Consider the following 25511-nt stretch of genomic DNA (forward strand, 5'->3'; position numbering starts at 1 on the left):
CTGCTCAGTCCCTGTTATGGCTGGGAGCCTGGAAGCCTGTCACGATGAGCACAGAACAGAGGAAATTGAGACTAGATGACTCCGTCAGCAGTTCCTAATCTCGGAATTATTCTTGCAAGCAAAGTATAACAAGATATACAGTTTTTTCAAAAAATGAAATCAGATTGCATTTTTTAAATTCTGTGAGAATCTCACAATACATCTAGGGATAATCAGAGTGCTCCATGAGTGGGTACATGCGTGCTCAGTTGCTCAATCATGTCTGACCCTTTGTGACCCTCATGGACTGTAGCCCGCCAGGCTTCTCTGTCCATGGGATTCTCCAGGCAAGAATACTGGACTGGGTTGCCATTTCCCTCTCTAGGGGATCTTACTGACCCAGGGATCGAATCCTCATCTTCTGCATTGGCAGGCAGATTCTGCTCTAAAAGATCACCTTCCCCCCGCCCCCCGCCTTTTTTTTTTCCTATTTTTAAATCTCTTCAAGACAGAGGAATATAATTCTATAGTCTCTTTATCAAAACCTTTGAAACAGATATGCGTCAGAAAATTAAAAATTTTTAAGATTTCAGAAAGGTAACTTGGGACATATCTCCCAGTGCAGGCCTTATCTAGTAATCAGCTTATTAGTGTTTTTGCAGTGAAATGTATAAATATTCATCCTAAGAGAGATAGAGTGTCATGCCACTGGAGGTCAAGTTTTGTCACCAAATGAATAGAAAAAAAACAACTCTTGATTTGGGGCGGGGGCATTGTTATTGTTTTGTAATTACAAATAAAGGATTATATACCTGTATTTCAAACACTGATTTGCCTGTCTTTCTATAAACTAAGGGAGAAAGGAGGCATTTTTAAAACCAGCTCCCACCACCAAAATACTTCAACTGGATGCTGACCGCCTTCATCTCAGTGGACGGGATTTCAGATGGTTCTGTGCACTGACCTTTAGGTCACCTATATAAGGAATCGAGTCACTAAGTGGTAGAAGCATTCAGACAAACTCATGATTTCCTGGAACTGACTCTCAGTGGCCTTAAGGAAGCCTATTTTCAGGATGTTTAGAAACAGTTCTTCATTTTGAAGGTAGGATTTCACATTAAAAACAAATGAACACTTAAGGGAGTGGGTAAGTAGTAAATAGTACTCTCTCGACCCCAATCCAAACTGATCCTGCCCTAAGTAAATCAAGCTGGACTAATGAGTCACTTTCATATGTGTAAAGAACATGAACAAAGCCAGTAAAGATATTTATTTCAGAAAAGTGCAGCGATATCTACCAGATACCATAATAACCTGAAATAGGCTTAAATGTATGGCTTTGCAATTTCCCTCTAGTTTAATGGGACATAAAGTGGACTATTTTTCTCCTTTTCATAAATGAAATGAATGTCCTAAAGAATATAAGAGAATTATGGAAATTCAAGAGACAATGCTTTCATCTCATTTCTGTTCTGGATGTGTCTGCACACAGAGAGACAAATAGTCCGCTGTGTATGGAGATTTCTACTGCTGATAAGTACTGGTCAGCAATATCATGCTGTGTGATGAACAGATCCTGAAATTATAGCAGGTCTAAAATCAGAAGCTTGTAGTCAGATATAAACTCTACTTTGGGTTTCCAGGGTACTGGGAGAGCATCAGAGTTCATTGAAAGAGACAAGAAATACAATGAAAGATGGCACGCAGTAAACACCAGAAAATCTATTTCAAAAGCTTAGTTTAAGGAAATGATTTTTACTCCGTGATCTTAAACTCCTTACCAAAAACAGCAGTAAAAATGTATAGGATTCTGTCGGTTTCAGTCTTTTGTGCTTGGTGATACTGTTATTTGGGACTGTTATTCAGAGCTCAAAAGGAGAAACTTGCAAGTTGTTCTTAATTCTCTCTCATGTCTACGGTGGACTTTCACTCCAAAATCGGGAATGACCACAATCCCTCAGCCACCTGAGCCTCAGAGGTATGGCTGGGAGATTCTGCTTTCTGTAAATTATACTGAGACCAAACACAGGAGTGATTACAAGGGAGAATCATCCTGACAAAGGGCAGCCATTGCTCCGTTTTGATTTAAATCAGCTCAGGGTTTTGACAAAGGTTCATGGAAAACTCCAGTCAGTAATATCCTTCATTTGTTCCCTTTAAAATTACTCTGCAAATATCTTTCTAAGGGCTGGCCAAAATTGCCTTCAATTTAGGCATGTTAGTTTTGCCCTCTTTCATTTTTAATGAAATCACAAATGTGTAGAAAACCAGGGAGAGTAATATGACAATAACTCACATACTCAGCACCTTGAAAGAATAAACACCAATATTCTCAGCTCTTCCCTCAGAGTTCCCCCCGACACCACTTTTTCTTCTTCTGTCATATTCTTAGAAGGAAAAAATAATCAGATACCAGAGCTACATTATGAGCTACGTTCTTTAAACTGAACTTTGGGTGAAGTTAAAAAAAAAAAACTCCATTCATTACTTCAGACAAATATTTGAAATTCCTTAAGCAGAGAGTGAAATGGCCCCATTTGAAAGCATCTGAAAGTCTGATCAGCATGGGTTCACCCATTTCAATGCCCTGCTCTCCAGACCGGGCCCTTCGACCGGAAATGTCCTTTGACCTGCTTCTCCTCTAGCCCCCACCATCCACGGTGAACAGTCGTGCAACCTGCCAAGGCTTTCTCCAAACAGAGGTCTCGCTGAGCATCCCGCCCACGTTCCTCTACAACACCTGCACCCTCCAGATAGTATTCTCCCCAACAGAATTTTAATTTCTTTTGTAAAAATGATTGTCTAGGAGTTCTATTTTTGGACAATGATCTAGAACTGTCGGGCCCACCTACTAGGACAGCAAGGTCCTGAGGAGGCGAAGAGATCTAGTTTTTTCCATCTCTGGCTGAGACACAGCATCCAGCACAGAGCCTGGCTCCTGGCAGAAAGCAGGGAACCAGTAAGAGGGAGAGCGAGTGATGGAAGTAATGAACATCAGGCAGAAAGCCAAGGAGAAATGAATGAGCCTTGGCTTCCTTTCCGAAAGCCATGTAACACAGGGACAGAGCTCGGGGCTGGCGTCCGGAGTCCTCAATGGCTGCTCAGCATTGCCAGTTCTCAGCTGCACGACATTTGCCAAAATGATCTCACTTCTCAGGGCCTCAGTTTCCTCAACAGTAAAACAAAGCAGGTATCTGTTCCTATCTCTGGAGCAGATGTTTGAGGGCAGCAATATTACAAAAAATCGAGAAGCACAGAGATGGCAGGGAGCTAGGGTGTGATGTGGGTAAACATGGTTGGGATGGTGGCAGCTTTCTGAGATCAAGGGAGCCTGCCACAGTCTTTTCTGCATAGATTGCCAAGATCATGCCTGTAACTGCGGAGCCCTAACGAGTCACGAGACTGTATCTTAAACAGCCAAGAAACGTGCATTAAATACACCGCCTCAAGCATTGATGGGGTGGGGAGAGCCTTGGTAGAAAGGAAGAAAATGATCATAACAAAGACTTCATCACCTGAAAGACCAGACTTTCCTTCTCTCCTCCAAAGTATCATAGGTTTACAACCAACCTTTATTTTTCTTAAAAAAAAAAAAAATTTTTTCCTAAAAGGACTTCTGAATTCACAGCTGTTTTCCTGCTCCTTTGTGACAGTGGTTTCAGATCTAAAATAGGACACCTATTAAACACAGTCGATATTTATTACCGTACTCCACTGAATGCCATCATCCTTCTCCAAAATGTGTTGAAGTTCGGTCTGTGCCACTTCCCTTTCCCCTGACATGGGAGCTTTTATGTCTCTGTTAATGGCTGAGAAGAGGAGGAGAAAAAGATCAGATGCTTTACTTGAAGGCTAGAGCTGTTTTTCTCATGGGCATAAAACTTGTATCCTCACGCAACATCGCCCAGCAGGTGGCCAACATGACCTGTGAAGACTGCGTACAGAAGACATTTCAACCAGACCAGCAGGTCCCAGTTGTCCCTACCTCCATGTGGGAGGGGTTCTTCTGTGGCCATCCCTATCATGCTGCAGCCCGTGGAACAGGGAGGCCCAGGCCAGGGAAGGACACCTGCCATTTAAACACTTTGATTCTTGAACTGTCCCCTTGATACAGGAATAACCTTCAATCTCCAGCATTCAGCAAACTGGATTTTCTGTACTGACATCCGCTCCCCACCTTTTCTCTGAGCAGAGGTTCCCTACTTGGACTTAAAGAGTGTCCAAATCTATTTATCCTCTCAGCTCCTGAAACAGGCAGCTTTGTTTTCACCCTTCATCACAGACAATGTTCTCCATGATGTATTTATTTTAAAACATCACTCTTGAGGGAGCTGCCAGCAAGCAAGTGGTTCTACTTAACAAAGAGGTGTCACGAGCTCATCTATACCTCCTAAAACTGTGGTCGAGAAGCATTTGAATCTTTCTACTACCTTCAGCCTGCAATCACCAGGCCATAAAGCAGAATGAGCCTTTGCGTGCCTACACGTTTGCAAGTGCCTGTGTACTCCTTTTAGAGATTTTTTTTTATTATTACTGAAGCCATTAGGGACTTTCAGCCACTCTGTCCACCTAAGCACAGATGTATCAACCTATATCCAACTGTGATCATTAGGTGCAGTTTCCATTTATGCCAGCCTCTCTCTCTTTCCAACCTTCTGTCTGTTCCCCTTTCTTTGACATGCTAGGAAGGACATCCACTTTGGCATCACATAGCCCTGGCTCAACCCAGGTGGTGCTAATGGTAAAGAATTCACCTGCCAATGCAGAAGATGCAAGAGACACAGGTTTGATCCCTGGGTGGGGAAGATCCCCTGGAGGAGGAAATGGCACTCCACTTCAGTATTCTTGCCTGAAAAGTCCCACAGACAGAGGAGCCTGGCAGGCTATAGTCCATGGGGTAACAAAGAGTCAGACATGACTGAGCGACTATGCATGAGCCCTGTCTTGGTTTCCTGGCTTTCCCCTTTTACTGATGGGCTGTAAATATTGACTGGACACGTTACTTATCCTTTTGAGCCTCAGTTTCCTTGTCTGCACAATGGAGAGCACATGGCCTGTCTCTCTGGATTGCTGTGATATTTAACTAAAATAACAAACATGTGTGTCACACATAGAAGGTGCTCAATAAACTTTCACTTCCACCCCACCCTTCACCAGTGTCCACACCAATGTTTTCCTTTGCATTTGTGAGAGTGCTATGATTCACATTTTTAAAATCACACAATGTGAGCTGTGCCGTGTGAGACAGACTCTCCCTCCAGAGAAGAAGCTTAGGGGCCGGAAGGAGGAGGGGAGGGATGGAGGGAAGGAAAAGGAGGAGAGAACTGCTTCTCCTACTGAAGACATAGAGCTCCAGCCATTAATCTGGGAATTCAAAGAATCCCAAGAAAACCTGTTAAAAGGCAATTTTTAGTATCTCAACTGAAGAATGAGCAGATGTTTGTGGAGGGCTACCATTTTCTATGTGCGTTATCTCACAATCTTGAGAAGCGATTTTAGCCACTTTCGTGATGAGAAATCCAAAGCTCAGAGATCTTCAGCATCTCTCCAGAGGTCCCAACCCATGAATGGAGCAAAGGCATTCAAGTCCTGTGTTACTGCCCTCTACTCCCACTGCCTCCCTAGGATTATTAACCATCATTTCATTTCAAGCAAAAGCTTTTATGCCAGATTCACTTCAGATTTTTTCAAGATAGTCATGTTGTAAAGACAAAGATGAAGAGGTCAGAAAGCTGGGCAATAAAAATGAAAATGTCATCCTTAGAGTAAAACCTGACTAAACTCCAAATGTGACTCAATTGTAACAACAGCGATCTCCTCAACCAGGTCAGAACTAGCTATGGGCCTTGAACTTTGTCCTGATGTTAACCGTAGGCAGCGTCATGGTTCTTTTGCCCCAGCTTGAGGAACTTTCCACAGTTGGTATGTTGTCTATTGCAGTCCTCAAGGAGCAAAGTTGAAGAGAGCCTGTTCCATTCCTCCCGTTTGCCACATACAGAACCAGTGACACAATATGGCCCCTAGAGTTTCCAAACCATATGCAATTTAGGGGCAACCAGGAAAGGATACTGGCTTCCCTGGTAACAGTTGGTAAAGAATCCGCCTGCAATACAGGAGACCCCAGTGCAATTCCTGGGTCAGGAAGATCCCCTGGAGAAGGGAAAGGCTACCCACTCCAGTATTCTGGCCTGGAGAATTCCAAGGACTGTATAGTCCATGGGGTCATGAAGAGTCAGACACGACTGAGTGACTTTCACTTTCAGGAAAGAATACAGAAAAAACCCAGCCCTATTCTCTTTGGAAAGAGCATCCTCTAGGTGCATGGAGTTTGTTCTGTTCCCACCTCTGTGGTCATCTCAGAGGGGGGCTAACACAATCACCGCAGAGCCCAGCTGCCTCTCCTGCTGTCTGGAGCCCCAGTGCCCACCCTGCCTAGACTCCGACTCCCGTCCCAGCCCCACACCTCCACAAGGTGTCCGTGGCCTCGCAGCATCCAGTTCAGGGTCACTGCATGCACTGTCCTCCCAAATCACCATCACGTACTGGCAGAATCACCTAGAATTGTAACTGCTCTAGTCTCAGAGCTCAGAGCAGTTTTCATAGGCCATTATATTTTATATCCCTTCACTGTACAGGTGAGGAAAGTAGGAGTCAGCGCGGCTCTGAGATTTACCCAGCATCACACCTTCCATCTATTAATGATGGAGTGAACTAATGATTACCTTTTAAACTTCCTATGACATTAGTAGAAAATGTGCTTTTAAAAAGAAACGTTAGCAAATGCTTTTCCTCACAGAAAAAAAAAAGGGCTACTACCATCATTTCCTTTTTATTTCTAGGCTATACTTAAGAGTTATCACAAGAGCATTTTGCATTTGCAAGTTTCCAGATAAATTATTTTCTCATATTACCACTTACTATTAAAATGTTCACTGGTTACCAACATTCCGGAAGAATGGTTGTAACAAATCAGATGCAAGCTGTATCCATATAGCCAAGTCCAGGTACAATGATGCTACAGCTGAACACATAGATAGTATGTGGAACAGCCCACTTGGGTCTTTAAAAACAGCAATGCCCATTGACTTGCATGTATCAACAATAACTGGGGTTTCTATTTACCCCCCACCCTCGTTGTACAGAAGTCATCATGTCAGTAAAAGCATGAAGTGAAGGGGATGTCACAAGAACCAGAAATGGTTATGAAGTCAAAGAATGAGGTCACAAGTGGTCACATCTTTCTTCTTATTAATCAGGTTAATTTCACAAGTGCCACATGACTGAGAAGCCATGATAAGCCCACCCAGCCAGGAAACTGCTCACTTTGCCCAATGCTAGTTCCAATCCTCTACCCACTACTCCCCAGATCCTGCCCCAGAAAATTCTACTTGGGCTCACAAACTTGTAGGATTTGGACAAACTGACTCACAGAGAAGAAAAACACTAAATTAGTTGCCAACATTTAGGGGGAAAAAAAAAATAGGAGATTTAACATACAACTTTAGCTTTCTGGCTTCTTAAGGAAAAGAAGAACTCAGAGAGCTGGCTTTGCGGGCCAACACTGCAGCAGGCCAGCACTCCAGAGCCATGTGGCTGCTGTCCACAGGAGAGGGGCCAGCCCTCCCCCAGGGGAAACGTTCCCACCATTGTCTTTAGAATGTCTTTTTTACCCATTAACTTCGTCTGCCTATTCTTAAGGTTTTCCAGTGAATTTTGCGGGTTAGAAAAGTGTTGGAATATCATGTTTTAGGGATGGTATATTTTACAGGGGTCATTTCTCTTCGGGCTAAGAATAATGGAAGACTGAGACAATGTAGATGGAAAATTCAAGCGTAATAAGCTTATTTTTGAAGTAAATGTGTTTGTTTAGAATCCTCATATTGATACTCTTCCCAGGATCTAATATTCTGGGTAGCTGATCAAGTCTAAATCATTTTCAGCCTATACAAGCACAGTCACAGAGAGGGAAATTAACAAGAGTCTACAGATGCCTATAAATATCCTATATGTTGTTGTTTAGTTGCTCAGTTGTGTCCGACTCTTTGCAACTCCATGGACTGTAGCCCACCAGGCTCCTCTCTCCATGGAATTTCCCAGGAAGGAATACTGGAGTGGGTTGCCATTTCCTTCTCCAGGGGATCTTCCTGACTCAGGGATCAAACCTGTGTCTCCTGCTTGGCAGGCAGATTCTCTACCACTGTGCCACCTGGGAAGCCCCATCCTATACTTTACAGAGTTTCCCGATCACTTAAACAACCCCATAGCAGCAACTCAGCTAGCTCAAGATGTTGAAAAGCAGTGGAGAGTTCTTATTTGTTTTTATTCTCCTGGGCTAGTACAAGTCTGTATGCTATGGTCTTAGCAGAGAAACTCAGCCCGTGTTCAACAGGATAGAAAATGACAATGTTATTGAATTGGGATTTCTCCACAAAGTCATTGTTTCAACAGGAAAATATATTGTCTACTTATTTACAAGGGTTAGAGCCCAAAGTTCTGTATAAAGGGAATGATACATCAAAACCTCAGCTGAAGAAAATTATGAAGCATTCATGTGGACTAGCCAAGATTAACCGGGACTGCCAGAACACTTTCACCCATATGATGTACATGTTAAAAACCTGATGATATGATGAGAGGAAGACACATAAAACAGATATTTTTCCTGGTATAGAGCCCTCCTGTAAACCTGGAGATGTTTAAATAACCCATCTCAACCATGATCAGGGCAAGGTTTAAGGATTGGGGAAAAAAAGCCATTGGATTGCATAAGAGATTTCCTCTTCATGCATTGCTCTTCCTGCCAGCATCTGGGTTTGAAAGTGTTGCATCAATCCACAGAATCGTTAAGATGGAAAAAATTAAAATTGGGAGACAGATTAAAATAGTGGGACTTTGTCTCATTAGCTGGAGGACATCTGTACAAAGATGGATGTAACTGTGGGAGGATACAGACTCCTTTGTCATGTCAAGAAAAGTTAATCTTTAAAAGGATACAGATATTCTCAAAGATTTCTAAAGGAATGAGAACCGGTTGTTGAGTCTCCATTATTCTTCCGCGGTGTGCTGCAAACTCTCAGAGGTGAAGGCTTCTGTACAATACTATGATATTGCTCTTGAGCCCTTGGTAAAGGTTGCCACTTCCTCTTACCTGAATACTTTCTGATTGGGGTCTGCTTTATGTTTTACTTACTCCTGTGATTGATTTCTCCTCCTTAATGTTACACTGAACAGAAGCCCTGACAAGCCAAATCAGGGCATCTCAGAGCTTCTCTTTGGGTTTAGATTCTCCAGAATAGGAAGAACTGGCAAATGAATGAATGGCTAGAGCAGTGCTTTTCACCTGTCTGTAAATACACATTTGCATCTCTGGGTAATGGACTGCCCTGTGAACAAGTAATTATTTAAAGTTTAATTTTAACCTACACATCAGAAATGGAGATATGGAATGGCTTAGGCTTTTCTCTCAACCTCTCTCCCTCTTTGATTTTCAAGGTAAGGCAAATTAATTAATGTGCACTTTTCGATTGAACAAATGATTAAGACCCAGCTGTGTCTGTGAAATTATCAGTTGTGATGCAACACTTGGGGCTTGTTATGCTTTTTTTGGCATGAAGAACAGACACACAGGTATCTAATATTCAGTGTGTTCCAAAAAGCGTCAGTTAGCAGTTTGTTTGCCAAATTAACTTTCAAAGACATGTAAGTTGCTAAGTTTGACTTTATTACACCCAAATCTTAAATGATTGATGGAATCATTCACTACTGTGAAATAACTTTGTTCAAAAAAGACAATCTTTGGCAGGCTACTTCAAAGACTTTACAAAGATAAAAAGATATCCCTATTTTACATTAATTTCCCTGATAGATCAACAGTTATTTGAAATGTGCCTGGGAATTATGCAATAGGTTCTATCTTACGACTTTCCTTTCACTGTATCCGGCAGCCCCACGTGGGAGTGTTTCTACTTCTAATGATTTAGGAGATTTTTTTCCTACACATAAAGAGCATCTTTAAGAAAATGCAGATGGGTAGAACAGTATATCTGGCATTTTTATTCACTACCATTTCACCACATGGCAGCATCTGACACTAAAATATACAAAGACAGGGTTTTTTCAGAGTCAACAATACTATTCAGGATGTGGTTTCAGATGCTGCCTGTAACATTCTCCACAGAGACTGAAAGGATCCATTTCTTTCTTTTTAAACATAGATTGTGTGATTTTATTTATGTCTAAGGTCACTATAGAATTACTGTAGAATTACATAACCAGGAGTGAAAATCTCAACTAAGGGGTCAAGGGGGTAATGGAAATCATTGAACTGGGCCAGTACAGGTGTTGGGGGTCAGGTGGGGTGGTGGTGTTTGTGGCTGAGAGCATAATGCTTGAAGGAAACTGTCATTTAGGTCAGAATGTCGGATATTCTGATTTTTCTAAAGAAAGGTAGGAACCTTCTAATTTTTCAATATTGGGGAACTATTTCAAAATTCTGAAAGATCCTGGGGTGGCCACACAGAACATGTCTGGGGATGGCATGTCGCTCTAAACCTGCTGAGAAGAAAAAAATATATACATTTACATTAAAAGGGGGAAAAAAGCATTCTCAATTATCCACATTTTTCAGAATGTCATTTCGTGATTGTGAAATAGTCACACATAATGGCCTCACGATGGCTCAGGGCAAAAGAACCAAGACTCTGAGTCACTGGTTTGGGAGAAATTTTGCAAAAGGGCTCCTATGCATGAGGGAGGAGGGTGCAGTGAGTGATAAGACACAGGTTCCTTCTGCAAAATACCATCACGAGTGTATCCACCATGAGAAAGATAGAACACAGAGGCCCCTTTCTCTAAAATTTATCTTCAAGGCCATTTGATTTTATGGAGTGGAATAAAACTGACTTGCAAAAAAAAGAGAAAAGAATAAAAATCCCTTCTTTGCTCTTTGGCAGGGTGAAGTAGAGAAGTAAAGTCTCCCCGCTGAACTACTATGAGGTCAGAAGCCTTGCTGCTATATTTCACACTGCTACACTGTGCTGGGGCTGCTTTCCCAGAAGATTCTGAGCCAATCAGTATTTCGCATGGCAACTGTAAGTATCCACCTCTCTCTCACTCTGTCCATGGGCACTTGTGCCTGTTTCAACCGGCAAAAGACACACATTAAACATTTCATAGAAGAGGAGACTTGTTAGTCACTTAAACTTGTGTGGATGGCATGCATGTGTGCGTGCTAAGTTGCTTCAGTCGTGTCCAACTCTTTGCGACCCCATGGACTGTAGCCCTCCAGGCTCCTCTGTCCATGAGATTCTCCAGGCAACAGTACTGGAGTGGGTTGCCATGCCCTCCTCCAGGGGATCTTCCCCACCCAGGGAGTGCCACCTGGGACGGTGGATAATTCAAGTCTAGTCAAACTGGTGGGATGACTGTTCTATGACTCCAATAAACGAGGTTGCGGGGACATACTTGTGTGAGGATTTGAAACAGCCCTCAGTACCTCCAATGAAGTCTGAGTTACTACAAGGAGGCTGTGATCACACCTAGAAACCAGCTGCGGGAGAACATCACGGTCTTCTGGGTGTTGCCAGGACTGCACATTTTCATGGGGTAACGAATACAGAGGCATTGTTACAACAGAAAAGAAGAAGACTGGGACAAAAATTAACTTTTGTTTAGACTCAGAAGTATATCATTGCAAGACTTAAAGTGCTTCTGAATTCCCAGTGGACCTGGTTTAACTGTTCATAACTTTCTTTTGATCTCTGCTTCAATATCAAGGGTAGAAAGCACCATGATGAAAAGGTCAGTTGACTCCTCAAAAGAGGACAATTCTACCTGCGTGTGGAATGAAACAGACAATTAACTACTTTTTTTCCTTTTCTCCAAAAGATAAAATATTTTATCACAGTAAAGGGGAAAGCATTTTACCCAAATATCTATCTTCACAGTAGTTATCCTCAAACACTGAATGGGTGTTTAAAAAGGTATTTGACAGTAATATTATGATACTAACGCCGTCCACCCAGCTTTCTGCCGGACGGTCTAGGTTGTAAAAAGAAGTAATTTTACATGAAGGTGAGGTGGCAAGGCTTTACACCTCTAATTAAGAACAAAAGTTACGGTATGACTAAGGACCAGACTGTGTAGTTTGAAATCATCATTCTTGAAGTGGCGTGTGTGCATGCCAAGTCGCCTTAGTCGTATCCAACTCTTTTGTGACCCCATGGACTGTAGCCCACCAGGCTCCTCTGTCCATGGGGATTCTCCAGGCAAGAACACTGGAGTGGCTTGCCATTTCCTTCCTCCACCTAACTCAAGGTACTAAACCTTAATAAGCATTTATCTCCATTTGAGGTAAGTATTCTATCTTTGGTGCCCCTGTGCAGAAGAGACTCCAGGAGAAAAAATGAATAAATAAATAAGAAAGAGACCCCAAATATGTTGCTGAAAACCATACTTCAGTGGACACTCAAATCTTTGACAGGACAGAGACAGGAATTAATTGTTTTAGCAACTTCCTTGGTGAATGGGTAGATAAAATTTCAGAGCAGTGGAAGGGAAAGTACAAGATAATCCCATACCAAGCATGGTTGTGAGTAAGTCTCTAAGAGTGAGTCAGACTCAGAGGCTACAGGGGTTTAAGGTGTGTGGGTCAGAGCATTAATCTATGAATGGATTTTGAGTCATTATTTATATTCCTCTCACCCCCCAAAACAACTGCCTTTTAAATGTGACTCATCTTTTTCCCCCCTTGGTTTCTCTGAAGGACTGCCAGTGCTCTGGAGATCATAGGTTTAAAGGCAGAGAGATTTTTGAGATGTAGGTATTTCCAAAGGTCAGGTATTATTACAAATTGCCTATTCTCCACTGAGGAGAACTGCAGAAAAGGAGAAATACACTCACTGACTCTGCAGGTCAGGGAAAATTCCAGATCACCCGACTGGCTACACTCAGTTTGACCCTGTCCTGTCAAAGTCCCCATTTCTGTGAGATTAGCCAATTGCTTAACTTGAGAGTGAACTTCCCACAGTTCCTAGAATGCCAGCCGACCTAGCGGAGCTGCCTTCAATAGTAGATTATTCCAGCTGGACGCCTGTGGAGACTGTATTTTCCTTCTGGCTCCTGGACGAGGGCTCTTGCCTCCAGACCACATTGCCTTTGTGGTGATTGATGGGAAGGCTGCTTTGAAATAGTTTTGTCCGGAGACAAGATCTTTGGCAGACTGCCCCTCAGGCTTAGCACTCTAAAGAAGATGAAAAGAAAACTGGGCAAGAAAAGAGCACCTTCATGTAAAGGGTTCACTGGCAAGTTTAACCCCCCAGAAAGAGGGACAAGTCAGAAAGACTGACACTCGGAAATCTAAGCCCAGGCTTATTAGCATCAGGAAATGAAACTGTAACTCAATTATCCTTAAAGAGCACTTTTCTATCACAACATTTCCTAAAATAACAGACCTGCGTGGAAATGGAAAATGGTGGCAAGGTTGGACTTCAATATGGTTTTGTTCTGCGGCCACCCCCTTCCGCCCGCCCCGGCCCTGTCAATTCTTGGCTTGAGTTCCTCTTCCCTCTCTTGCCCCATGTCCTCTTTTCACAGATACAAAACAGTATCCGGTGTTTGTGGGCCACAAGCCAGGACGGAACACCACGCAGAGGCACAGGCTGGACATCCAAATGATCGTGATCATGAACAGAACCCTCTACATTGCTGCCAGGTGAGCCCCCTTTCCCCCGTGTTTGCCTTTGGAGCATCCAACGGGCCTAATACCTAAATGTCCACACTCTGCCTCATAGTAAAGATCCTGACATTCCCAAAGACAGTGTTACTTCATTTAAAGGCTACTTTCATTTGTCAAGCAACCATTCTTTCAAGACTTTCTGTGTCCTTTTAACTTCATGAAGTGGATTTGGATAGAAATAATTGCATATTTTGGAGTTTAAACTCAATCATATGGTTTATCTTGAACATTGTGTATATACATATATATGTATATACACACATACAGTATACACAGATATTTACTCAAGCATAGCATAAAGTGTTCTCTCCTTGATACTTGCTAAATTAAGTTGAATGTGTCAACATGTATCAAATTAAGTTGAATGTATCTGTGGGTGGGTGTATGTTAAACCTGTATTTTTGCAGATAATGTATAGTATATATTATTACTTTAGCAGAATGGCAGCAGCCACCCAGTAGAAGTTTTTGATAGGGATCTAGTTCAGAAAATACTCATCCACTGGGGAAATGTTATTCAAACAGACCATGTCTTAAGGATGAATGGCCTGGTAAGACTACTACCCAGACAGGGATCATATGGATTTAGGTTTTGTTTCAACTCTACTCTTAACTTACCTGGACCACAACTTCTCTGGCTGTCCAGTGTCCTCTGTTAAATAAGAGACTAGAGTAGAGACTAGGGTAGAATTTCTTAATGGTGTCCCCTGGGATTCTAAAAATACATGATCCCCCATTGGGGACAGGGGTTGTGGCTTATTCAAAATATTTCTAAATAAACAGCAACAAGGAGCACTATCTTGTGGGGGTCCACTGTGGTATAACCTGGGTCTAGACTGATCGTTTTACACTGGGAAGGAGAAATAGAGATTATGTTTGTAGTACCTGTCTGGCTGTGAACACAAGTAAAGTAAATAATAACAGTGCTGGTTCCTTCAAAGCACTTAGATGTTCTGAAAATACAAGCTATACAATGTAAAGTTAAAAAACACTGGCTAGATTAAAATATCCTATGAGTACCCTACATTTTGGTCACAGGGAACAATGCCAAAGCACTTTCTAAAAATTCTATTTCACAGACACTGAGTACATACTTATTGTATGTGCTATATAAATTGAAAATATAGTTGTAAGTTCTTTATAAATGTTAATTCATTCAATCCTGGGGCAAAAAAAAAAAAAAAAAACCCTTTGAGCTAGAGCTGTTTTCATCCCCATGTATACCAGGAAGAAACCAAAGTGCACAAAGGTGGAATGACTGGGTCAGAACGACACGGGCAGGATTTGAACGGGAATAGTCTTTCTCTAGAGTCTAGGCCACTACTGTCTGTGCTCTGCAGCCTACTGAGCCATGGAAGGCCTACTTGTCCTGGTAATAACCTTCTAATAGCTTTTCCCCAAGAACAGTAGCCACTGTGGGTATTCATTAAAAACATTCCAATGAGTCCCCAGTAGCCACCTCTCTGGGAGAGTATTCAGTTCAGTTCAGTTCAGTCACTCAGTCATGTCTGACTCTTTGCGACCCCATGAATTGCAGCACACCAGGCCTCCCTGTCCATCACCAACTCCCGGAATTCACCCAAACTCATGTCCATTGAGTTGGTGATGCCATCCAGCCATCTCATCCTCTGTCATCCCCTTCTCCTCCTGCCCCCAATTCCTCCCAACATCAGGGTCTTTTCCAATGAGTCAACTCTTCGCATGCAGTGGCCAAAGTATTGGAGTTTCAGCTTCAGCATCAGTCCTTCCAATGAACACCAGGACTGATCTCCTTTAGGATGGACTGCTTGGATCTCCTTGCAGTCCAAGGGACTCTCAAGAGTCTTCTCCAACACCACAGTTCAAAAGCATCAATTTTTCGGCACTCAGCTTTCTTCACAGTCCAACTCTCACATCCATACATGACCACTGGAAAGTATTAGCTCCCTCTTAAATACCATTTTCAGTTTCCTAAATGTAACAGGGATGGAAGATTACATTTGTACCCAGTTAGCTAAAGGCTGTTCAAAACAAATGATTAAACATTATATCTGTGAGAAATAGGCTGACTCAAGAATCTTCTATGAATTTTTCACTTTGCAAGCCAGTCTTTAGGGGAAAAGAAACATAACCAACGACCTGATGACTTTAACTTGGCTGTGAAACAGTCCAAGGGGCACCAGAGTTAGGAACAAGGTGCTGTGCAGACTTTAAAGTGACCAATATTAACACTTTGTTAAAACCAAGACTGTTTCATCCTAACTCCTGACCCCAAGAAAAGAAGAAAGGAAAGAAGGAAACAAAGGAGAAACACATTCACTTTTGTAACACTATAAGACAGACTCATCTTTGGTTAAAGGTCAAATCTTGACCTTGGTTAAAAGTCAAATCTGTAACAGCTAGTATTGACATGTTGGTTTTCACTTTGTGCAGTCACTTCCCTGGAGTACGCACCCCTGGAAAAATTCCTAAATGATTTCTGTGGTTTGCATATTTAGGGTCTCTCCTCTCTCTTAAATTTCACATATCCCAACAGAGCCCCAAGAGATCCACGTTCCCAGGCAGCCACTAACATGATTTAAAGTGAAATCCTTCCCCAGACTCAAGTCATGCCAACATAGTTCAGTGGTGCTCACTGGAGAGGGGAAGAGGAAGTCCTAGGATTGAGTCAGTTTGTGTTCAAGTAACTGAGTTCAGTAAGAGCAGCGTACAAACCCGGGATGCACACACGGTGCTGGGGAAAACCCCCTGACCCTTGATATGTGGTTTAGCATAATGCATCGTTCTGTGTGTTGGGCACTGTGATCTCTTGGAGACTGAAAAATATTGCCACTGTCCAAAGGAGATTTCATTCATAGAATTTTTATTTTTAAAAGGCTCCCCAGTTCTTCTAGACAATGGGTGTCAGCTATCAGAAGCCATGTCCCCAGCCAGAACCCAGGGACTAAGTGAAGCTTGATGAGCAACGCCCCTTTTCAGTTCTGCTTTATTATTATCCATTTTGTAAATTCTTTTTTTGTTGTTTAATCTCTGAACTGCTAATTAACATAAACAGGCCATGCCAAAGGGGTGGGGGGGCGGTGGCAATCAAGAGCTTTCTGAGGAATTGCCAGTGCATATTAATCAGATGTTAATTTACAGTTCATATGTTCAGCTCCTACTTAAAGTTTTAAGGAGAGGCAGGGCCAGAAAAAATCTAGAGTCATCTCAAAGCTGATACCAAAGTAATAGGCAATTCCACTCCAATAATGAACCTGACCCACAGCACCGCCAATAAAGTCAAACAAGCAATAAAGGAATGCCATAAAACTGCCTCGGAATTAAAGGGCAGAGCAGTTCTGGCACCCTATTGGAGTCTGAAGAACTTTCCAATTCAGCAATTTACAAAACAGGCTCCTCTCTCTCTCCCTCACCACTCTTACACACACATACACACTCACACACACTCACAAGGGCAAGGGAATTTTATAGGCCAACTGCCTTACCCCCTCCTCTTACTTTCATAGGAGAAAGCCTGTTTTTATTTCTGTTTTTCGCTGTTGTTCTTTCCCTAAAAGTAGTAGCAAACAGATTTCCAAAGAACTGGGGGGAAAAATGGAAGTGAATCCTGACAGCAGGATTCACTTTTTTCTTTCTCTTTTCTTTCTTTTTTCTTTCTTCCCTTCTCCCCTTTCCCTTTCTTTTAAGTAATGAGGGGCCCTGAATGTCTGCATGGGAGCCTTGAGGTCTTGCTTTAAAGCTGTGGGTAATTTTCCAGCCCCAGGACTTCCTGCATTTTAGAAAAAGTCAATGTTATTTCAAGGGAAAACGAGCTGTTTTGCTTTCCCTCACTAGCCCCCCATCTCCTCAGTTGAATGTAGCGCTTTTCTTTTCTTTCTTCTGAATTCCAGACAAAAACGCCCTTGTACTCAGCTCACACAGAAGGGGATGTTTAAATATAGCCCCACACCTGAGCTGCTCATTCTGTTTCTCCCCTTCCAAGGGGAGATTGGCAGCAAATCATAAAGACAACCAAGTTCTCAGCAAAACAGGAAGGTGAACAGAAGCAAGAAATGTAAACTTTAGCTCAAATACACCTTAACCTTAATTGACCATCACTGTGTGAAAAAGAGTGGCTTCTGGAAATAATTTTACCTTTATCGTCTTGCGTCTTGTCAATCAAATCATCAAAGGTAAAGCTGAAAATATGTTTTTGAAAAAATGATGGAGATAGACGTTAGCTTTTTGTTAGCTCTCTTGATGAACAACTGTAGCATGTTAAATACCAAGTGAAAGGCCATGCGAACCCATCTGTGTGCTAGTTTGGAAGCCTATTTAACTTTCAGACATCTCCCACCTAAACTACGTACGTACATACAGATGTTATTGTTACCGGATGCAAGAGACTACTGGAAAGTTTTCATAAAAGGTGGCAAGATGCCATGATTTCTCTGAAGGTGCTGAATGTGTTCCTGAAGCATCTCTTAGAAGCTGAACCCTCCCCTTCTTCTTGCCCTCGGATCTTGTTTTTAATAACATGGATGTGGATTTATCTGCCTTGAATGAGACATGGACTCATTCAGGAGAAAATGCATTGGCTTGACTCTTGCATCTAACATTCTCTTAATTCTTTGTTTATAGGGACCATATTTATACTGTTGATATAGACACCTCACACACAGAAGAAATTTATTGTAGCAAAGTAAGTAGTTTTAAAACATTCTTTCAGAAATGAAGATCTTAGGATGGGTCTTGGAGAGAATATGTATTGTAAATGCATTGATTGAGATGACATGGCTTAGAATAATTGGGAACATTTTATGAAATTCTAATTTGGGGATGAGTTACGGCTTAATATGAAATGGTTGTGTACTTCATATTTTATTCATCAATTACATGCACATAAACACATTGGAATTTTAGGTAATTCCTAAATTCTTTGGATAAAATATTGGATGTTTGTCCAGGAAAAGATCAGTTTCCATATGTAAACTTTTGTCCCACAAGTGTTTCACTGTTTCCATATCTTGCAATATTACGTTTGACTCAACTGTTGTGGTTCAGGAATTTGATCATTATCCATTTCAGGCAGATATAAAATATAACCTATGCTTTCTTATAACTCCACATGGAGGTATTTTAAGTTAATAAAGTCTGCCCCAGAGGTAGATGATCCCTTCAACACATGAATTTATGTGAAGGAGTATAACCTGAATTAAATCTTTGTCCACCTAAAGTGAATGTCCCCTTTATGTTTAAGAAAATGACTTCCATATTTTAAGGAAAAGGCCTGCTTTATGGAAACTGATTTATCAAGTGAAAGGAAAGGGCAAGGACATGTATTTTATCAAAATGAGCATAATTTAGCAAGTTAATGTGGATATTTTATGTGAAATTTCCACACTGTTGTTTATTCTTCTTTCCTTTCTCCTTCATCTTTTTCTCAAAGAGAAGATCGTTTTGTAGTCTAATGAATAGATAGGGGTTCAAAATTAAATGAACATTTCCATTTCTAATCTTTTGTTGTTATGGTGAATTAATCATGGAGAAAGGGTGTGGAAAGCTTTTAATAAATATATGTTTAGCTTCTAGTCTCCCCCAGGGAACTCTTATTTCTAAAATCAAATGCAACAACCTCTGGGCTCTAATTGATTTCTTTCTTGATCCCTGCAGAAACTGACATGGAAATCTAGACAGGCTGATGTAGACACATGCAGAATGAAGGGAAAACATAAGGTAGGCAATTTTCATTTCTTCTGCAGCTGCCACTTTGGGTTAAGTTCTTGACTGTTATCTCCAGCCGCAGACCGTGATGTGGAATGGCTCACGCTAGTCCCTTTTCCCCCAGTAATTGCTTCTTCCATCAACTTATTGAAGGCTTTAATTTGCAAAAAACAGTTTGCTTTTAATGTGATGAAACAGTATGACAGCTGCTAGGGCTGCATCATGAACTATTTAGGGGGCACCAGGGACTTTGGACCCCAAACTGGCTTGTGCTGAGTCTTCTGAGCACACTTGTTGGGAGCCTGCCTCGTGGTCCACAGCCCTCAGAAAGTCTGCAGCAAAGTCCAGAAAGGCTGCCGCAGACCCAAGGGGTCTGCGCCTCCGGCCACAGAGCAGCATAAAACACACTCCAGCGGGGGACCTCGTGCATCAAGGGACTCTGGAGCCTCTGGCATTAAAATTAATGTGACGGGATGCTTCTATGTCCTGGCTTGCCTTCCTTTGGTGGCACAAACACACACCTCCTGTTCTTATTTACTGTTGAAAAGCAGTTGTTACTATCAGCATCACCTTGGGGGTAAAAACACCGGGACTTTTCCCAGGAGAACACCCCGGCCACCTGCATTTTCACCTTGCTCTCAGCACATCATGGCCCACGGTTGAATGGGTTTCTACCCTGAACTGGACACCCACAAGTTTGAACTGTTTTTCAGGATGAGTGTCACAACTTTATTAAAGTTCTGCTGAAGAAAAATGATGATACTTTGTTCGTCTGTGGAACTAATGCCTTCAACCCTTCCTGCAGAAACTATAAGGTAAATGTTGTTCTGTCTGTTGGAACCACACAGCCTGGAGGTATTTCATAATTTACTGCGATTGTGCCTGCAGTCACCTAAGAGGGTTAATTCAACACCACCTGGGTTCCTCTTGCTTGTTCCGCTTAATGTAGTGCTCCACATGACTGATCCTGAGCAGGCTTCTAAGCTTCCTGTTTGTTCAGGATTGACTGACGTGGCTTTAAAGAGCCGACCCGGCAAAGTACGTTTCTGTTAAGACCCTATTCTCTATTGTTCAGAATGTCAGCCTGTGTACCCCACAGACCATGTGGATTTCCTCTCTCTCCCTTTCTCCTCTTCCCTCCCACCCCACCATCTCCTCTCTGAGCACAAAAGCACACTTATACTGTGAACGATTTCTATTTTAAAAGGGATCTCAAAAGCATGCCATTGGAAACTGTAGACATTCCTCTAGGTAAGATTTTCAAGAACACAGGAATTTAATTCCATTCAGAACTCAGCTGACTTGACCATGGTCTGACTTATCTTGGCCTTCATACAAAGGGGAAAAAGATTAACCCTTGCAGCATTAATAAATCAAGTTAGTTCATCTGCTAATGGTGTCACTGCAGGAGTGGAGGTAAAAATGACCTGAGGTCTTGACCCCACATCTTTACCTTTGCTTGTCCCTCTTCCTGCAGTAGTCTCTTGTTCAGCAAAGACGTGCTGAGTTCCTCCCATGACTAGGAATTGACACTGTAAAGATAGATATGAGGCGTCCATTCTTAGTGAAGCCAGACAGGGAGAAGAAAACTTCAATCCATGGGTTTGCTGCCATGGTGGCATAATACAGAGCATGATGGAAGCATTGCAGAAAAGTGCTTACTTCAGCCCGAGACGAGGAGTCAGGGAAAGCTTCCAGAAGGAGGTGGACAACCCCTCTCTTTGAGTACTCCCTCCTGTTGTCGGGACACATGGAACATGAATACCCCAGCCCAAGAGAAACCCAAGCATCTGTGATTGCCCAGAACCTGACATAGTGTCTCCAAACGGTGTTCAGTTCATTTTTTGTTGGGTAAACAGTGAATGAGATAATGCCTAACCTCAGTCTTAAAGAAGTAACCCAATGAAGGGAGCGGGGCATTCCAGGTAGGGGAACAGCATGAACAAAGGCATGGAGTAAGAAACCATCTACTGAGCTTGAGAAACTTCATTTGGTGCCAAAGTGTTGGGCCGTGAAGTGACAAGTGACAATCAACAAGAGTCTGCAGAGGTAGGTGGCCCCAGGGATGAAGGGAAAAGAAGAGATTCAGGAAATACTGAAGTGACCAAAACCAGGAGGATTTATGTTGTTGTTGTGCGGTAGAAACCAACACAGCACTGTAAGGCAATTATCCTCCTATTTAAAAAAAAACAAAAGGAGGATTTACTAATTAATAAGAAGCACAAGATAAAGAGAGAGAGGAGTTAAGAACTACTGTGAGACCATCTCCTGGTTGGGTGGCTGGGGCGGCCATCAATGTGGACAGGGAGGACAGAAGAGCGGTGGGGTGGTGAGATCGTGGGGGGTTCCATTTTGCATATGCTGAGTGTGCCTGGCACCACGGATGGCAATGCCTACCGGACATGAATAGAGATCTCTAACAAAAAGATGGACGGCTCAGCCTTGATTTAGGGAGAGACACGGGGATGTCTAGATTTGGGTTCACCAGCATAAAGTAAAACCTTAGGGATGAGAAAAGAAATGATGGGCTGCTGTCAGGACCAGAGGGCTCACCAGCCTGGGTTGGACAGTCTTAAAAGACTTTGCCTTAGCAAGAGAGAGGGAGAATCTATTTTACCCTCATGCTCATCTTCCACGTATGTCTGGAAATGGGCACCAGCAAGGCCAGCATTAGAGTGAGGCAAGGGAGGCACTCCGATCAGGCGCAACATGCGAGGGCGCACCAAAAACAATTCCGTAACGGGGCTTCCCGGGCGTCAGTGGTGAGCAATCTGCCTTGCAACGCAAGAGACATGGGCTGAATCCCTGGTGCAGGAAGACCCCACACGCTATGGAGCAACCATGTACCACAACTACTGAGGCCGTGAGCCGCAACAAGAGAGGCCACTGCAGGGAGACGTGCACACTGCAACTAGAGACTGCCCCCTCCCCCTGGCTCTTAGTAAATAGAGAAAGCCCACTTGCAGCAGCTAGGACCCACCAGAGCCAATAAATAAGTAAATGATTTTTTTTTAATTTAGTAATCAAGATACATGATATTTTCAATGTGGTATTTTTATAAGTCTAAACTAATGCCAAAAATGTCAAAGTGTTAGTCACTCAGTTGTGTCTGACTCTTTGCAACTTCATGGACTGTAGCCCACCAGGCTCCTCTGTCCATGGAATTCTCCAGGCAAGAATACTGGAGTAGGCAGCCATTCCCTTCTCCAGCAGATCTTCCCAACCCAGGGATCGAACCTGAGTCTCCTGCTTTGCAAGCAGATTCTTTACCATCTGAGCCACCAGGGAAGCAGAGGATGAGATGGTTGGATGGCATCACTGACTCAATAAACATGAGTTTGGGCAAACTCCAGGAGATGGTGAAAGACAGGGAAGCCTAGTATTCTGCAGTCCATGGGGTCACAAAGTTGGACATGACTTAATGACTGAACAACAACAATGCAAAAAAATACTATCACTAGATATTAAAATTTCACATAATGACAGGAGCTAATTCAGGTGGTAAGAGGCAGCCCATCAAGTCAAACATTCAGCCAGTAACGGTATACTGGAGCTCTGACTTTAATTCTGCCACTTAATATTCCATCCCTGTGTGTCATTGTTTAGGACTCATTAAGATGAATGCTTTGAACAAATCCAAACGAATTCCCTAGCTGGAGACCTATCTCCTATGACAAATTACAGGTTTCCTTGGCACTGTGTTACCCAGCCTGCAAGGGATCCAGCTCCTTCTTCCCGCACGTGTTCCATTCCCCAGGGTGCTCCACCTCTAAGAGGTGCCTTCACCTCCCCCTTGTTCTAGCCACACCTGCTGAGACATGTTCCAGGAGCCCAGGGCCTCTCAGGAACAACAGACAGGATATACCTAGCACAGAGAATGGCAGTGAGAACTCTTGGCATTGCTCAGAAAAGTGTTTTTAGAATCTCTGGGCAGACTGGGACTTTCCCGAGGACATGGGACATAATGTATTTGGGTTCAGAGAAAATGGACAGTCTGTCTCATAAGTGCTTTTTAATCACTAGATCAGGACCAAAGGGTCAAAGCAAAAACAATAGCCAGTCTTCCACTGAAAGACCCAAATCACAGAGTTCAGAAGCATCAAGTGAAACTTTGAAGCAGGAAGGTGACAAAATTTTGGTCTCTGCTTCTGCATCATGCCCTGACTTCCACAAGTTTTATAACAGAAGTAAGCTGAATATATTAGAGAGATTAGAGCCCCAAATAAGATTATCCAGGGAAGAATTCTGAAGACTGTCCATTATAAATCTACAACTACACTCCATACCTTTTCCCTCCTGTTTTCTAAACCTCTTGAACTTCTGCACAAGTCAGGCTGGTTCTTAGTATAATTATCTCTACCCCACGGTGATTTAATTTCCCAGGGGCTGTTGTTAAGTCTGAGATTCGATGATTGCTACAAGGATTAGTTCTTACTTCAGGGAAAGAGGATTTCACCATGGCATTGTCTTGTGTCTGGACCTTTCCAAGTTCACAAACCAATACATTAATTCCTCATTGCTTCCCGCCCGTGACTAGCTATAGCTGTGGCCGCTTTTTTAGAAGTAGGTACATTTAAAAAAATATATCCCCCTCATATATTATTGTTTCCCCAGGGGCAGGATTACAGCCTGCAACTGCTTGGGATAACGGCATTTCTGTTGCAAACGAAATATATATATATATATATATATATATACACACACACACACACACACACACACATATATATATATGTATAGCGGGTATCGCTCTGAATCCTTGTCACAGACTGCAAAGTCTGTCGCAGTTCAATAAGAAGCTCTTGTTGGGATAAAATATTAGGAAAAGACTTTCATAAAAATGTGCCGGGGAAGAGTACATTTGCTTTAAAGGGTGTCTAACTTGAACATCTTTCTCCTAAAAATGTATTTTTAACACAACTGCTTCATGTGATTCTCAGCCACAGTTTAAACAAGCATTATGGCTTTGATGTGGGAGATCCCAAAGTGGTTGCACATAGAAAAGGCCTGTCCTATCCTTGAAAAGTTTCTGTGGGTTGAGGGCAAAGAACACAAATGATTGGACTATACTAGCGACTGCTCAGTAAGGATCTCACACTTTCCTCCTGGGCAGCAACTCCAGGCACCTTGATTTAAGGCACTTCGATTTTAGTGCTAAAGAGCACTTTACAGATCCCTCCTCAGTGCTGTCTTGGGTTTGTCTTCTTTCCGTTTTCATATATGGAGTCAAACCATGCCACTGCCAGATGATAAACAAAATACCCTAAAACCATAAAGAAGACTGAAATACAGAGGAGTCAGAACATTAGTACTGTGGAAGATATCACTGTTTGGTCTCTGTGATGCTGAGATTTAAATGCTAGGAAGTTCTCATGGTGTCAAAAAGGGAGGGTGGGAGGAACCCCTGAATTATTGGTCTAGATGGGCCAAGCACTGACAGTTGGCTGATCAACAGAGGTTCATTACTTGCTCACATCACAGTCAAGTGTGGGTCAGTCAGAGAGTTTCTATTCTGAGAGGTTATTCAGAAAGCCAGCTCCATCCTGCTTATATGTCTGCCATCTCCTGCAATCTCTTAGGATCTTGCAATTCTCCACTGGGGATCCAGTGAAGAAGATGGAAAGAGAAGGGAAGAATGTGGACAGAGAGCAAGAGTGGAGGATCTGGGGAGGTTTTCAGGGGCAAGACCTAGAGGCGGGGCAGAGCCTAATAGTCACACCCCACTGGCCAGAGCTCAGTCATGTGATCGTACCTGACTGCAAGGGAGGATGGGAAATGTAGTTTAGTGTGATATGGAGGAAAGGGAAATTAATTTGTTGAACAGCTAGTAAGGCTTTACCTCACCTGCAAATGCCTATGAGCCAGGTAGGTAACTTGTAAGAGTGAAGCAAGCAGGATGTCAGTACAATCTATGGGTAAAGGGGTCTTGGTGCTAGAGACTATATGCCGATCTGAAGAAAATGGCAGGGGTGGCCGTTATTCAACTGTACCTTCCTGCCACTTGGCTAAGAAGGGCCTGAATTGACTTACCCACATGTTCAAAAGACAAAAGAAATCCAAGTTTTCATAAGCAATCTGCCTTTTTAAAAGAGAATTAGTTTTCCTTTTTCTTTTTC

The 25511-nt window shown here is 42.6% G+C and overlaps 1 protein-coding gene across 3 annotated transcripts in view; it reads left to right on the forward strand.

Annotated features, from left to right (window-relative positions):
- The window catches only part of SEMA6A (semaphorin 6A), a 131220-nt gene that overhangs the window by 54678 nt on the left and 51031 nt on the right, over positions 1–25511 (forward strand). For all 3 annotated transcript variants that reach the window (XM_070793290.1, XM_019964669.2, XM_019964668.2), the window contains exons 2-6: positions 10932–11069; positions 13573–13690; positions 18313–18373; positions 19345–19407; positions 20109–20210. In XM_070793290.1, the coding sequence (XP_070649391.1) occupies positions 10970–11069; positions 13573–13690; positions 18313–18373; positions 19345–19407; positions 20109–20210 (444 nt within the window). In that variant the 5' untranslated portion in view covers positions 10932–10969. The remainder of the gene's footprint in view (positions 1–10931; positions 11070–13572; positions 13691–18312; positions 18374–19344; positions 19408–20108; positions 20211–25511) is intronic.

The sequence above is a fragment of the Bos indicus genome, chromosome 7, assembly GCF_029378745.1.
Source record: "Bos indicus isolate NIAB-ARS_2022 breed Sahiwal x Tharparkar chromosome 7, NIAB-ARS_B.indTharparkar_mat_pri_1.0, whole genome shotgun sequence".
NCBI classification, from domain to species: domain Eukaryota; kingdom Metazoa; phylum Chordata; class Mammalia; order Artiodactyla; family Bovidae; genus Bos; species Bos indicus.